The 15,778-nt window shown below is 43.3% G+C and overlaps 1 protein-coding gene across 1 annotated transcript in view; it reads left to right on the plus strand.

The window, feature by feature from the left end:
* Window positions 1–15,778, plus strand: part of nAChRalpha2 (nicotinic acetylcholine receptor alpha2) — a 372,700-nt gene that overhangs the window by 300,662 nt on the left and 56,260 nt on the right. The window contains exon 2 of the mRNA XM_071660547.1: window positions 10,432–10,476. Coding sequence (XP_071516648.1) covers window positions 10,432–10,476 — 45 coding nt within the window. The remainder of the gene's footprint in view (window positions 1–10,431; window positions 10,477–15,778) is intronic.

A 15,778-nucleotide genomic window follows, 5' to 3' on the forward strand; every position in this document is an offset into this window, starting at 1 on the left:
GCAAGGGAGGGGTTTATAATGGTATGGGGCTGGTTAATGGATGGGGTTGTTAAAGCGTTGGGGTTGGTAAGGTGTGGGGTGTAATGGCCGGGAATGGAGTTGGTGTGGCATTATCTGGCAGAGTGTCAGGCTGTTCCCCGGGGACTCGACCAGCTGGAAGGGAACCTGACTCTCACCGAACTAATCCTTCGTGCCTCGCGTCATGTGACCCCTGCCAGCCGCCTGCTTCCTTAAGACGTTGTGTCCAACATGTCTCAGGATGATTCCAGTCCATCACTCGTTATCTGATCTGGACAAAATATCTTTTGTTATCTCTACTCGTTCATCATCATTATCGTTGATGAATTCTATGTGTCTGGTGTTTGCTGATAGTGAACATCTACCATATATTCCCCCAGCAACTCTCTACATCCGTCCCTGGGACAAAAAGTATATCAGCTTTAACTATAGCCTAAGTTTATGGACACCAGTTCACTTCTTTGTTCCATGTGAACATGATCTCGCCTGTGTTATTTGCTTACTAACGTCTCTCACATTATCACCTTTAACGTCAAGCATTCGATCCTTTGTCCCTCACGAACAGGAATCCACCCAGCACTATCACGATCCCCGGAGACGAAGCCCCGTGAACAACCACCATCCAAGGATAGTCTGTCCCCTCCTCTCTCCACTCTCCGTCTGTCTAACTCTGGCGCGGGCTCTCACCACCGTGTAAGAAACAGACAAAAAGTCAGCAATCCCAGAAATATCAGTTTAAGGCAATAAAGAAATCGTGGTGGTTATGTGAGTGTGAGCCGGACCGATTATTTTCACTGCTTATGAACCGAGTCACGACCTGCGGGTCCTCCCTCCAGCAGGAGAGGGAAGCCTCAGTTGAATTATGATCCTACGGCAGAAGGACAGTGGGCGGCTCCGCTAAGGCAGGGGAGACAGTCCACTGGAGAATAATAACCCCGTGGCAAGAGGTCAGCGGGTGGCCTCGCTAGGGCAGGAGAGGAAATCTACTGGAAAATCTTAACGTTACGGCAGGAGGCCAATAGGTGGTCCCACTGGAGGATCATAACCCTACGACGGGAGGCTGGCTGATGCCCCTCTTCATGAATACTCAGCTTCCCTTAAGGAGTTTTCTCCCTTCCCCACGTCCTCTTAACCTCATTAACCTGTCATTATAAGCCACTGAGACGATGATAACGAGAAGCAGATCTTTGTTGTTATAAGAGAACGAGTTCTGTTGTCCTGACTTCCATGAAGGAACCTGTTCCTGGCAATCTAATTTTGGTTTCTCAAGAACGAACAACAGTCATGAAAGAGGAACAGGAGACTATCATTATACACCACATACGATCACTCACGACGACTTTCAAACACTCAAAAGGAACAAGACATTACGATTTTCTTCTTAGAAATTATGATAGTTTGAGTTCTTTAGTTGATTACTTCGTAATGTATCTGTATATAGTAGCCGGCTTGGTCCTACGTAAAATCATGTTCCAGTGGATAATGTCTGTTGAAAAGGTACGATAGTGAAATGATTAAAAATAAACAATGGGAAGAAGCAGCCAGATGTGTGTGGCGAGTCCTGGTCTTATGGGATGGGAGAGACACAGTCACTGTCAACAGTTTAAACATTTGAGGCTCAAAACTGTTTGATACATTGGATATGTTGGATCACAGTCTCCAACGGTCTGATTGAGCGGAAGACCAAGACGAAAACCTGGTCCCAGACCGAGACCGAGCTTTGTGCGTGAAGACCGAAGAGATCGTAAGGTATACGTCGGGTAATGTAAGATCCCGGACCCAACTGTGTGGGGTACGAACCTCTCAGACCATTGTAATGCATACGTGAGGTATTCAGCTTTTAACCTGACGATATTGTAACTTGGGCAGCAAACGCAGACATCACGAGGAGGTTCGAGGTAATTCATCCTTTGATGTCCTTCACTTCTCATGTAAATTGGTGTTTTGACGAATGTCATAGTTCTTGGCGTCTTCTGGTTGTTTTGTTATTCATGCATATCCCTCAAGCTTTGGCGTCCCTCGTTATTTCTCCCAGGATTTAAACCCAATCACACAAGTTGGATTTTAACCTCTTGATCACGATGGAGACGACCCTTGATCACGATGGAGACGACCCTTGATCACGATGGAGACGACCCTTGATCACGATGGTACGACCCTTGATCACGATGGTACGACCCTTGGGTGTGATAATCCGATTTTTGTCAGACTGACTTGACCCATAAGTTTCAGAGCAGAAGGTTACACAGTCTTGCCAGTGGTCGTACTGCCGTGCACAAGGATCGTACCGTCGTGCTCAAGGATCGTACCGTCGTGCTCAAGGATCGTACCGTCGTGCTCAAGGATCGTACCGTCGTGCTCAAGGTTCGTACCGTCGAGCAGAAGGTTACACAGTCTTGCCAGTGGTCGTACTGCCGTGCACAAGGATCGTACCGTCGTGCTCAAGGATCGTACTGCCGTGCACAAGGATCGTACTGCCGTGCTCAAGGATCGTACTGTCGTGCTCAAGGATCGTACCGTCGTGCTCAAGGATCGTACTGTCGTGCTCAAGGATCGTACCGTCGTGCTCAAGGATCGTACCGTCGTGCTCAAGGATCGTACTGCCGTGCTCAAGGATCGTACTGCCGTGCTCAAGGATCGTACCGTCGTGCTCAAGGATCGTACCGTCGTGCTCAAGGATCGTACCGTCGTGCTCAAGGATCGTACCGTCGTGCTCAAGGATCGTACTGCCGTGCTCAAGGATCGTACTGCCGTGCACAAGGATCGTACCGTCGTGCTCAAGGATCGTACTGCCGTGCTCAAGGATCGTACTGCCGTGCTCAAGGATCGTACCATCGTGCTCAAGGATCGTACTGCCGTGCTCAAGGATCGTACTGCCGTGCTCAAGGATCGTACTGCCGTGCTCAAGGATCGTACCGTCGTGCTCAAGGATCGTACTGCCGTGCTCAAGGATCGTACCATCGTGCTCAAGGATCGTACCGTCGTGCTCAAGGATCGTACCGTCGTGCTCAAGGATCGTACCATCGTGCTCAAGGATCGTACTGCCGTGCTCAAGGATCGTACCGTCGTGCTCAAGGATCGTACTGCCGTGCTCAAGGATCGTACCGTCGTGCTCAAGGATCGTACCATCGTGCTCAAGGATCGTACTGCCGTGCACAAGGATCGTACCGTCGTGCTCAAGGATCGTACTGCCGTGCACAAGGATCGTACCGTCGTGCTCAAGGATCGTACTATTGTGCACAAGGATCAAACCATCGTATCATTGATCATCCTTCAAACGGCCGCGGTGGCTCCTCGTGTGACCATAATATAAGCAACAATATTTTGGTTTTGCCACAGTGAGTCCTCGGCTCCCGGAACATGACCGGCCCAGCAGGGATGGCTCTTAATTAACGTGTTCTTGAGATCGGAGACTTGGCGCCCCCGAGGACCAGATATTATCGACCGTGTTGTCTTGCCGCCTCACGATACTGACGCATCGAACACATCACACGAGGAAGTGGTTGATCAGTCGCATGTGACGTAGACACAATGTCTGCGTCTCTCAGGAAGTTAAGGGGAAAGTAACCTCTACGGTTCGGTATGCTTTTGTCTTGATACAAGCAAACACACTTATACATACGAACATACTCACACATACAGAGGTACACGTCTCTACTGAGAACAATACATGACTCAAACACACTTGTCTCGGTGTACCAAAGTTACTAAACGAAAATTGGAATAATTTAAGTGTGAAGAGAAGAAAAATATTGTACGTACAGCGTTTGCAAAGTAAACAAACCCGAAACAGACGTGAAATATAATCAGTATAAAGAATACAGAAAGCCAAAATTTTTGCCTGTGTACATATACGTAGATAAATGCACGTGTGTGAGTATATGTACGTGTATAGGAGTGTACGATTCTCTATGTATGTATAAGCGTGTAAGTACGTACTGAAACCCTTAACATTTCCCAACAACAGAGCCAGTCTTCAGTGAACTCTGGCGTCTGAGTCGAGTACGTCCTCAGACTCTGTCCACGTCTAGTTTACTTGATCTATTTTGCGAGAAAAGACAATCAAACTCTACTGTGCCTGAAGGACACATTCACATGGATCCTCCTGTACATATTAGACTTTCATCTAAGCCTCCATGTGTCATAGATCCTCATGAAGACTCTGTTGCAAACGGTAGAAAAACATGAAAATTTCTCCAAGCAAAATTATATCTAGTTAAATGCAGTTCCCATTCGGGCAACTGCTGGCTAGGGATATCGTTCCTAATCTCTGTGGAAGAGACCAGACAAAGGATATAATGGGCACCACCATTACTTTCTGACGAAGACTTTAGAGTACAAGTATATGCTACCATTAGATCTGAGATTATACACTCTGGGTATAAAGACAGTTATGAATGCTTAAGCATCATTACTCTAATAACCCAGGCCGGCAGAGGTCATTAGTGTACGGCTCATAGAGCGGCAAGCCCAGGTGTTAAAACCCTCGTTACATAACCCTCTCCTAGAGAGGAAGAAAGTGCCTACCCACCTACAGACGAGTCCTTACGACGAAGTTTTTTTTGCCGAAGAGAGAGAGAGAGAGAGAGAGAGAGAGAGAGAGAGAGAGAGAGAGAGAGAGAGAGAGAGAGAGAGAGAGAGAGAGAGAGTACATAGATACCTCGGAATACGTGCGACGAGATCTTGCCATGTTGGTAAGGCCAGCGTGAACTGCCAAGAAGGAGGAGAGAATGAGAGAGTTGGAAGAGTTATGTTGCCTTAGGGTACCATTTGCACTGACTCCCAAGGAAGGCATAAGTTGCCTTGTAAGTTTCCCACAACGACGTTAATCTCTGTATATCTAAATGTATCTTATTTTCAGCAACAACAAGACGAATACAGAAATATATCGCTTACAACATCAATTAACACAGGGTTAACTGAGAAAGAGAATTCAATTATTCATATACCATTCTTATCAGTAAACTGATCACAACAGATTAGTTCATGAGACTTGTCAGTGAATCCTGATGCTTTATGGAAAATTTCTTTGATTTATTGAGTGAAATGAGAAAAGCAATTAATGATGTGCTACAGTAGAGAAGATGCTTTACGTTAGACTGAAATACTTCCCTGATTTGATGAGAGATGATAGACATACCTGGCTTTAAATATATGCAAAATAAGATGTGGCAGACAGCTTATGAAATTCCACTCCCTGGAATGTTCCTGATTACTTCTGTAAATAACACCAAGAGAGCAGTTCTCGCCCTCCACGACGTGTGTAAATCAGGTAGAAATTCTTCGGTAAGAAAACATCATAAATCCAGCAGTTTTGGCCCAGCCGCTAGACCCAGCCCATCTTGGTTTAACGATAATCTTATTAATGGTTGTGGCGCTGGGTGAGCACAACACTCCGTCAGGAAGGTTCTCCTCATCTTCCGGTCCAATGAGGTGGATTCATGAGGGAAGTGGGCCTTACGCCTCCTCTGCACACGGAGGAGAATCGCCCTCCTCATTATCCCTCCCTGTAACGTAATGCAGATCCATCGTTCGTTAAGACGATGATTTCTTCCCTCGACCATAAGGAGGAGGACCCTAGGCGTGGTGCTGGCCTCCATAGTCTCACAGGTCGCTGGGAAGCTTCCTAATGAGTGGCTCTCAAAAATATTATTCGTTAGTCAGTCATTATTATCAAACGATCTTGCCTTTATGGAAACTAATCGGTTTTTTCAAAGGATGGGATCCAGATGTTACTTGTGATCTCGTGGAGGAAGAGAGAAATAGTATTAGGTAACCCGGGTACCTTAAAGAACCCAGACACTAAGTGTTTTACACCTGATGAATGTGTTCACTTCATATGAGATTATGATTTGTTTTATTTCACTTGTACAATCTTCAGAACTCAGCAAAAGTTCACGTGTATTCTGTATTATCAAAATTATAGGATTATCGATTTACATAAATTGAAGTTATGTGGCAGCTAGACCTTATTCTGATGGTGTTTATATGTGTGGTTTTATATAACTGATCGCATGACTGTATGTCATTGCTTGGTCCCGTCTCTGAATATTCTATATGCACCAAATCTTGACACATATGCGTAAGCATACACACACCCCAGTCTAGGCCAGGTGTGTATGCATGTGTGTGTGTGCGTATATGTGTATATGTTTGTGCCCAGGTGTCTCAACTGACAACACATCTCTCCGTCCATGTGTGGTGTTGACAACAACTTGTGCCATAAATTGAGGACTAGATTCCTTAAAATATCGTCTCATTCACATGGAACTCGCCATTCTCACCTGATGAATTGCCTCCATCACTCCCATAATAAAGAAAAAGAAAAACGTATAATGTTTTTCTTTAAAGCTGGACGCATGAAAAATGTAAGATCATGAAACATTCAAAATAACCGGTGTGATTTTACTGATGTGTGAAAAAACAAGTTTGAAAATTGTAAATCAAGTAAAGCGAGGTAAAACATACGAAGAATATATGAAAGATAGGCAGAGAGAGAGAGAGAGAGAGAGAGAGAGAGAGAGAGAGAGAGAGAGAGAGAGAGAGAGAGAGAGACAGAGAGAGAGAGAGAGAGAGAGAGAGAGAGAGAGAGAGAGGGAGGGAGAAGGAGAGAGAGTCACACCTTCGAAACTGATGTATCGAGATTCTGAACATGTTGTCTGCACCCAAACGAGATCAAACATTTTACGCTCGTGGTCAATGGCAGGTGGAGAGAAGCAGGTGGAGAGAGGCAAGGTGGAGGGAGGCAGGTGGAGGGAGGCAGGTGGAGGGAGGCAAGGTGGAGAGCAAGATGGAGGGAAACCAGGGATTGATGGAGAAGTTTGAGGGTCTGGAAATGGAGGAAGGAACGGGAAGGATTCACCAGGAGGAAACAGGAAATGGAGAGTGGAAGGAAATGTGATATGAGGAAGGAGACAGACGAGGAAGAGTGTGGGAGAGGAGAGAGCGAGAGATAAGAGGGTATGACAAGGATGGGAGGAAGAGAAAGGAGTGAAGAAATGGGATATAAATATACCGATAAATGAAGAGGAAAATTAGATTCCTAATTTTGATAATAGTGTCAGATGGACTGAATTGTACATATTCGTATTTCCTTATGATTGTGAGATCAGAATGTACTCATATAATGTCGACACACAACTCAAGACTAGGCCGGGGTGATGGTTGTTTCTTTCCTCACACAGCAAAGCACAGGCACAATGTAGCCTCTCAGTTATTTCCATACAGCTACGACTTGATCCTTTACAAAAAGCAGGTTTTCCACTCCTTCCGTAACTCCTGCTCTGTTTCACTTACCTTCTTACATCTCGGTTCCTTTTTAACGATTTATTATCAATATTTATTGAAAGCTTCGCCTCTGTACCGTGAACCTTTGACATAAACATGACATAAGCCCCTAATGGTTTAGAGAACATTTTGTGATACCAACTGATCACTAGTGACTTTGAAGATGACCAGCCACCCATCTCCTCTGTCTCCCGGGGTCCACCATTTCCAGTTATGTCCTGGATCGTGCGGCTTCTGCCGTCTCCAGTAATCTCCTGGATCGTCCAGCAGCTAATGTCTCCAGCTTGTCAAGAAGAGCGCCATATTTCATTTAAATTTTCCCGCAGGTCTGGAGACTTTCCGAGCAGAAAAACTTGTGGACACCAGCGCGGAAAATTAGATTTTTGGGTTTCGTCCGCGTAGAAATTTTGTATATTCAGATTATCAATCTTTTAATATGAAAGAGAGAGGAGAAGACTGTGCTAAGCCTCAAGTGGATGGAAGGTTGATACTCCATGGTATTTAGTAAGCGTTTAGAGCTTAAACTTAGGTGTATTCTCTCGTCTTATTATCTGGGAAAAAGTTATAAGGTTCCTGAAGCGTTTGTATCACGTCGAGCAAATATGCTCAGGCATCTTTAGCTTCACTCTTGCGGCCTCAGCGTCGAAGAAAACGATTAATTAGAACCTTCAGAGGTTTAAAGATGTACTGATTGCTTGTTAATTACTTCTTTTGGTATTGGACTTTACCTGATAATCTCGTTAAGTTTCTAGCCTCCAGAGAGGAGCTCAGGAAATCTTCATATCAGATGTAATGGTTAAGTCGATATTTTATTTCAGAATTTTGTAAATATCATCAGAGTTAGTGTAAGTGATACAATACTTAGCAGACTTGTGTCGAGGAGGGAAAAGATGTTATGAGTGAACACCTGAATATGTTCCTATACAATAAAGGCTTTCCTGTCCCCCTTCTTCTCCAAACATAGCCTCCCTTGCCCCTCCTCTCCCAGACCATAGCCTCCTCAGTCCCTCCCCTGCCTCTCCCCTTCCATCAGTTGAGCATAAATTGCCTTTCTGTTCCTCGCCTACATCCACATGCTCCTCCTCTCTCCTCATCACATCACTGGCCGTCACCCACCCCAACACTGGGCCGCTCTGCATCACTGCGACCTTCACCCTCCTCAACCGTCTCTCCCAGCCATTACCCTACGTCTCCCCAAGCAACGCCCCCTACCTTAACCCACCTACTCTCACCCCCCACTAAAGCCCTCTATCACGGCCTCGTCTCCCCAAATTCCTCAGCTCTTACCCTACCTGGCAACAGGAGGTAACCAGCAAGCCAAACACCGGGCCGGGCAGGCTAAGTGTTTGTACAGCAGTAGGTCGAGAGTCATCACAAGTCAGGCTAGACGCCTTGTGGCAGACCCGCCGCGCTCACTGCGGCTTAGTACGTGTCGACTGAGATTACAGCACATAACTCCTTACCATACCATTGTCTGGTGGTGAACTTGTTGACCACAGAATAGCTCCATAAACTGGAATGTTTTATATCAGTTTGGCTAAACTAGTATATTGTATTGCTTGTGTTGCTTGAGATATTGTTTCGTGATACCATCATCAGCGTAAGTTCTTAATTAGTCTTCGAGTGAGACATGATTCTAGAAGCTAAAACTAGATTTCTAGACGGTTTGTCACTTAGCATAGAATACACACACACACACACACAGACACACACACATATATATATATATATATATATATATATATATATATATATATATATATATATATATATATATATATATATACATGGGAGCGGATACGTTGGCTCCAACAAACTTTTACCCAAGAATATCCTGCCCAACTTGAGAGCTTCCGAGCCAGATTTGACACAGAAAGCCAATGTTTTGCCAACTTCCGTGACTGTCACAGATAAGTGTGCGTACCCTAGGGAGAGTGACCTTGTGATGGTGTTTAGCTGGAGATGAGGGAGAGGAAGGGAGAGTGGATGGTGGCAGGTGAAAGTGCCCTCTGGAGAGTGGCCGTGTTCAGCTGTAGATGAGGGAATGAGAGATGGAGGAGGAGTGGTTGGTGATGGCTTGTGGGAGGAGCAGCCAGGTGCTGGGGCGATGAGCAGATATTGTAGTGGATCATGAGGAGTGTTCCCTGTGGTAACAGAGGGAGAGACATTAACAGAAAGTAACACCCTACAGAAAGTGAGTAACAAAAAATAAATCATGTCCAAAATATCCTTAAAATCAGCGACATTAGGAATGTTCGTGCATCAAAATGCTCAGTAAAAATGTCTTTAATATGAAATTGTCTGCCGAGATTGTCTGTGCAATATCATTCCGCACGTATAACATTTTGCAACCAACTGTCACACGAGTGATATCCTCCCAGCAAGATATATCCATATGTCAATGCAACAAAATGCATATCAGCTTTAAGAACCAGTTGGCCGTTACTCTATGCTGGCTTTCCAAATATACTACCGTGTGTTCCTTCACTCACTCACACACACACACACACACACACACACACACACACACACACACACACACACACACACACACACACACACACACACAAACAAACAAACACACAGGCTGCTGGAGATGTTTTCATTCATCAGTTTTTTCTGTTTGATCATTTTTCTTTCATGTGAACATCATAATCTATTAATTCTCTCTGTAGTTGATCGTTCTGGCTTTTTTGTGTGGGTTGTGTGAAGTGTCATACACAAAGTTCCTGTAAATGAACAGAATTGAAATGTATAAGAGAATTTGTGATATGTAATCACTTCCTCTTTTTGATATATATATATATATATATATATATATATATATATATATATATATATATATATATATATATATATATATATATATATATATATATATATATATATATATACATACCATGAACATGCTTAATGAAGTAATGATATGAAGCAAACTAAGACGTACTGTTGCTTACATGATTCCTTCATACAAGGAGATACACTCGCAAGAGTCTCTCCAGGTGAGATCTGAGCGAGGTAATGGTGGTAGAGATACTTCTCAGAAAGCTTGTCTGTTCTAATATAAGTTTGTTATCTTCTCAGAAAGCTTGTCTGTTCTAATATCAGTTTATTATCTTCTCGCAGAACCTGAAGGAGCAGATCATGACGACCAACGTCTGGGTAGATCACGTAAGTGTTGCTATGATGACGTTCACACACACACACACACACACACACGCAGCAGCGGTGCCTCACATTATGCTGCCCTACCGCCAGCCTCTCCACTGCACACTACATAATAGGCTCTGAAATTATGAAGCTTTAACAACATGTATTAGACAGAGACGGGCAGGCATTCCTAGGTTGAGACACTTACATACATATAGTGATAATCATATACGAACACATAGTCACATCCTCAAAGAAATCAGTAAGTTATATATGATACAATCCTCACAATATAATACAAAACTTTCATCCACTAAAGTCTTGGTTCCTGACACCCTAGAGGGAACTTACTCTCGTTTTTCTGATCAAAGTTTCGAGTAATGAATTCTTGTGACTCAGTCTGTCTTGTGACCCAGTCTGTCTTGTGACCCAGTCTGTCTTGTGACTCAGTCTGTCTTGTGACTCAGTCTGTCTTGTGACCCAGTCTGTCTTGTGACCCAATCTGTCTTGTGACTCAGTCTTGTGACCCAATCTGTCTTGTGACTCAGTCTGTCTTGTGACTCAGTCTCTCTTGTGACTCAGTCTGTCTTGTGACTCAGTCTGTCTTGCGACTCAGTCTGTCTTGTGACCCAGTCTCCCTTGTGACCCAGTCTCCCTTGTGACCCAGTCTTCCTTGTGACCCAGTCTTCCTTGTCTTCAATCTTCCTTCCTCCAGAGCAGCAGAGCTTCAGAAAGTATGATGTGTGACGATGTGAAGTTTATTTTTTGCGGACCACTGAAACAATGACCCTCTGACCGAAGGGGCGGATGACTTCATGGGGTTCACAAGATTTATAGATTATAAGAAATCAAATCTCCAAGACGCCAAAATGTTTCGGCAGAGGAAACAAATCTCTGGTGATGGTGATAATTTAGAGAGAACGAGGCACTTGGCAGGTTTATTACAGCAGCTGATTTGTGAGTCTCTGTTCCAAATAAATTTTGAGTTAGCTAATTAGTTATGTCTCAAATTTTATGTCTGTTGATACTACCTGTGTATCACATCTGATACCTTCTGCAACAGTAAACTATCAAATGGAAAACTTGATGAGTTGCTTCAATAATTTGTTTTCATGGATCTTACCGCAGCTTCGAAACAGGAAAAAGAATGTTATCGTTTGGGAATGTATGAGCCTATTAGACGTGGATCCCTCAAGCTCAGTCAGATTTGGTTGTTTCGCAGATATTGTAATGCCACTTCCATCAAACCTTCATCAGTAGAAGCTCTTGAAGCCTGAACGTACATCCTCAACACTCGATTTAGTTGTCTTTCATTAAGGTTATGTCACTAGACCCGAGTCTCCCTTCACTCTGGTTTCTGAAAACTTATTGACGATGATGTGTTGAGCTATCAATGATTGTTCCTGATTAGTTCTATATAAGGGAAGACAAGTATCATGATATCTGCGTTTTAAATGCTAGCATTATCATATATTGATTGAATTAGTTACATAGATAGATAGATAGATAGATACGCAGATAAATTGTTTGGTCTATCAATAAACAAATGTTTGGTAACTATCTATTTCATGTGTAGATGCTTTCATTGATAACAACTGTTATATAGACTTGTATGTAGATAGAACGATTCATGAAAAGGAAAAATAACAGAGAAATAAACAAAGTGACAGGTAGACAGCAATATTGATTTCACTGCTGTCACGTGTATAGACAGACACACCAAACAAATCATCACATATGTCCATACACTTGACTACATACTTTGTGTTCTCAGAAACCATTGAACTTCTCTTATGAGAAAATTCGATACAAGTAGACACTTGATTTGCATACGTAAACATTACAGGGAATCCCTCTTCAGGAGTGATGCTCGCTTGAGGAGGATCCAACTCCATCTCTCATTTGCATACCGTACGACAACACAGGGTTCTGCCTGTGTCTGGTGTTGGAACCTGTTCGTGGAAATTAGCTGCTCAGTGTTAGACTTAATTCTCCCTCTCTCTCCCATTTATTCCCCCTCTCCCCTCCCTTCTCCCTATCCCCATAGATTTCAGTGCGGGATTTCATCAGGAATTCAATTATAAACAGCAGAGCATTGGAATACGGCCGTCTGGTTTGCCTGATGGGATACTGCGGTTAATCTGTTGTGGGGAGTTTGTTGGTTCGGTTATCCTGGTGGTGTGATTGTGGTAGACTGGTAAGACCGTTAATGATGGTGATGTAACAGTTTTGGTTGTGTGGTTGGCTGTGAATCTGGGTTAATGTGGTTGTTGAGTTAGCTGCCATAATTCTGTTGATTACAATGGATGTGGTTGCGCTTGTAGTTGTGGTTATGGCTGTGTTATGGCGACAGCGCTTGTGGTGTCTTGCCAGGATGTAACTCGCATGCTGAAGACACTGAACACTTACTCCTCAACCGTCATGCAGTCACATCACACAGACAGACACACAACATCACCTGTGGTTCCATGGAAGCGTTGTAGGAAAATAATATATACAAATGTTGTAATATCATGTAGAGAGCCAATAAGCGTCATTTCTCTTATAAAAGCAATTAGCAGAACTACCACTGGGAACATCTTTGGATTTTGTCATAATTCTGTATAAGTGTTTAAACGACCAAAGTCCTTTCAATGGCCACCAAATTATCTGTCAGCTGAACGAGGCATGAAATGCCGTCATTAGGCTGCAGGATCCACTTTTAATTGATCATTATGGTATCTGCTTAATGGTGCTGAATGACTATAATTTCGTAATTAAATCTCACATTAATAATGCTTACCATATTTCACGGTTTATCGCGCGCGACCAAACGCTTTAATGCTGCTGTGAGAGACATCGTTGTCTTCCTCTTACCCCAGGTGTGCGTGTGTGTGTGTGTGTGTGTGTGTGTGTGTGTGTGTGTGTGTGTGTTTTAAAGCTTCAGTCTTAACACTGCAACTTGAGCGAAAACGTGAAGTGGCATACGTTTTATTAGGTACGATACCCAGAGGAGTTCACAAACATCAGCGTGTTTATGTACCAGTCATTTGACAATGTTCTCTCCCCAACCCGCAGACTCCGTCCCTACCCTTGCCCCAGGAACCCCCACTCAGTAAATCCTCCGGATTAGAACCATATTTTTCGTGCGGAGTGCTACACCCACGTCCACATTTTCAACTTCCTATGGGGTTCGATGTGACACCAAAAACCAGTACAAACGACTGTTAGTTAGTTCACTGTACTGATGGAAAAGGGTTAGACTTTGTGGTTATCTACTGGGTGCAACTGTGTAGCGGCTAAGGTCATGTGGGGATTGTGGTAAGTGTAGCAGTGCGATGGTTGTAATGATGTGATTTGGTGGTTGTGAGTGTGTGGTGATGTGGTGGTGGTGGCGTGGTATGGTAGTTGATGTGGTATCATACGTGTGATGGTAAAATGGATTTAGTAGTGTGAAAAGCGTGTGAAAACTCTCCCGCTTAACACACAGAATGATCACACACAAACAGGTAAAGAGAGTTCAAAAGATAGAGTCCCACCATAGATATAAAACCCTATCTTCACACTGAACAAATGGAAAATTACATATAGATGCTCATGCAAAGACACACGCACTCACATACACACAAATACACCCAACATGTTCAAACACAAGCGCAAGTGCACATACACATATACAACCACACACTAACGTCAATCCACACAGACTCCTACGCTCGTTTGCAGGTAAAACCACACCAGCAAAGTCTGGAAATTAATATCCTACCCCACCAGGCCAGTCATCCGGGCAGCTCTGGTATATGGTACAATAAACGCCCCTTACGTTGCTTCTCGCTGCCCATCACCTTTATAACCGTATATATACAGAACCTTACCAACCCCGACTTCCCCTATGCACACCCCTTCATGGTTTTTATGTACCAATATTAATGTCATAACTTCAATATTTTGACGTAGATTCTCCAATGGATCTGTTTTTTTCCGAGAATGAATAATATTCAAAACATTTCTAAATCTCAAGCTTTAGCAATACAGATGTAGTTGTTATATATATATATATATATATATATATATATATATATATATATATATATATATATATATATATATATATATATATATATATATATATATATATATATATATATATATATATATATATATATATATATATATATATATATATATATATATATATTCTATAAAGAATATCTTAATAAGGAACTCACCAGAAAGCTCTGCAGGATGCTTTTATAGAGTACCATGTAAAAGTTGTGATAGGTGTTATGTTGGGCAGACTGGGAAGGATCTTTCTGTTAGACTTAAGCAACATAGATATGGTATATGGATAGGACAACAATCAAATGCCTTGTTTAATCACGTTAAAAGTTATTATCATTGTTCATGATTCTTTGTATATCGTCTTTAGTCATCGAGATATTTTGGATATCAATTTTAAGCAGGTTTATAGTGTTCCATGTACCGTTATGAAAGCGGAAACTGATGCAATATGTATAATGTGGTGTTGTTCTTCACAGAAAGTATCAGAGGAAAGCTAACCTATAATAATATGACTCCTCACTGGCGATGTACATGTCTTAAGGCGCTGTGTTGTAGAAAATCTTCCAGCAACGACCAATCACCTAAGTTAAGCCGGACCGCCCCGTCCAAACCCGCCTATAAACATACTTGAAACTTTGTGGCCTTTGGATAAGTCGATTTCCTGAACCTCGGCGCTGGCTGAGGAAGGGAGAGGGAGAGACGAGGGTGACCTACAGCCTCATCCACTCCCTCCCCCGCCACCTCCAGTCCGCCCTCAATACTGACTGAGGGAGGGAGGGACGGAGGGAGGGTAGTGGAAGACATATGGCCACATTCTAACCGTAGATCCCGTGCCGGACATTTTTATTATTCGATAATTTTCGATAGTGTCCGCTCAGAGTGGGTTGTGGTGACCAGGTTGTTATAGCACTCGTCTTCAAACAACTGTGGTCGTGGATTCGAGCCTAGCTCCTTGCTTGGTTTCATTATATAGAACTCACCTCTTACCCCCCAACACTCAACACTAAACCTCTCCGTGAGTGGGTACCAAGTGGTCATGACTTCAGAAAACAAAGTCAGTCGAGCGCCGCGCCACATCACTGCCCTGTGTGCCGAGGCTAAGAAACCTTGAGTGTTATAACCTTCCTGTCCCCCGTGAGCCTCTCTACGCCTGCAACTGGAAGACCTTGTATTTGAATACTTCACGACTGGCCTTATCAAATACTTTGTATAAATCGGGCATTTCTATAGCGATATTAGAAATATTGCTTCGATCTTAGGGCACCAGTTCATTCATTTTCCA

Source organism: Panulirus ornatus, chromosome 71 (assembly GCF_036320965.1).
Source record: "Panulirus ornatus isolate Po-2019 chromosome 71, ASM3632096v1, whole genome shotgun sequence".
Classification (NCBI taxonomy): domain Eukaryota; kingdom Metazoa; phylum Arthropoda; class Malacostraca; order Decapoda; family Palinuridae; genus Panulirus; species Panulirus ornatus.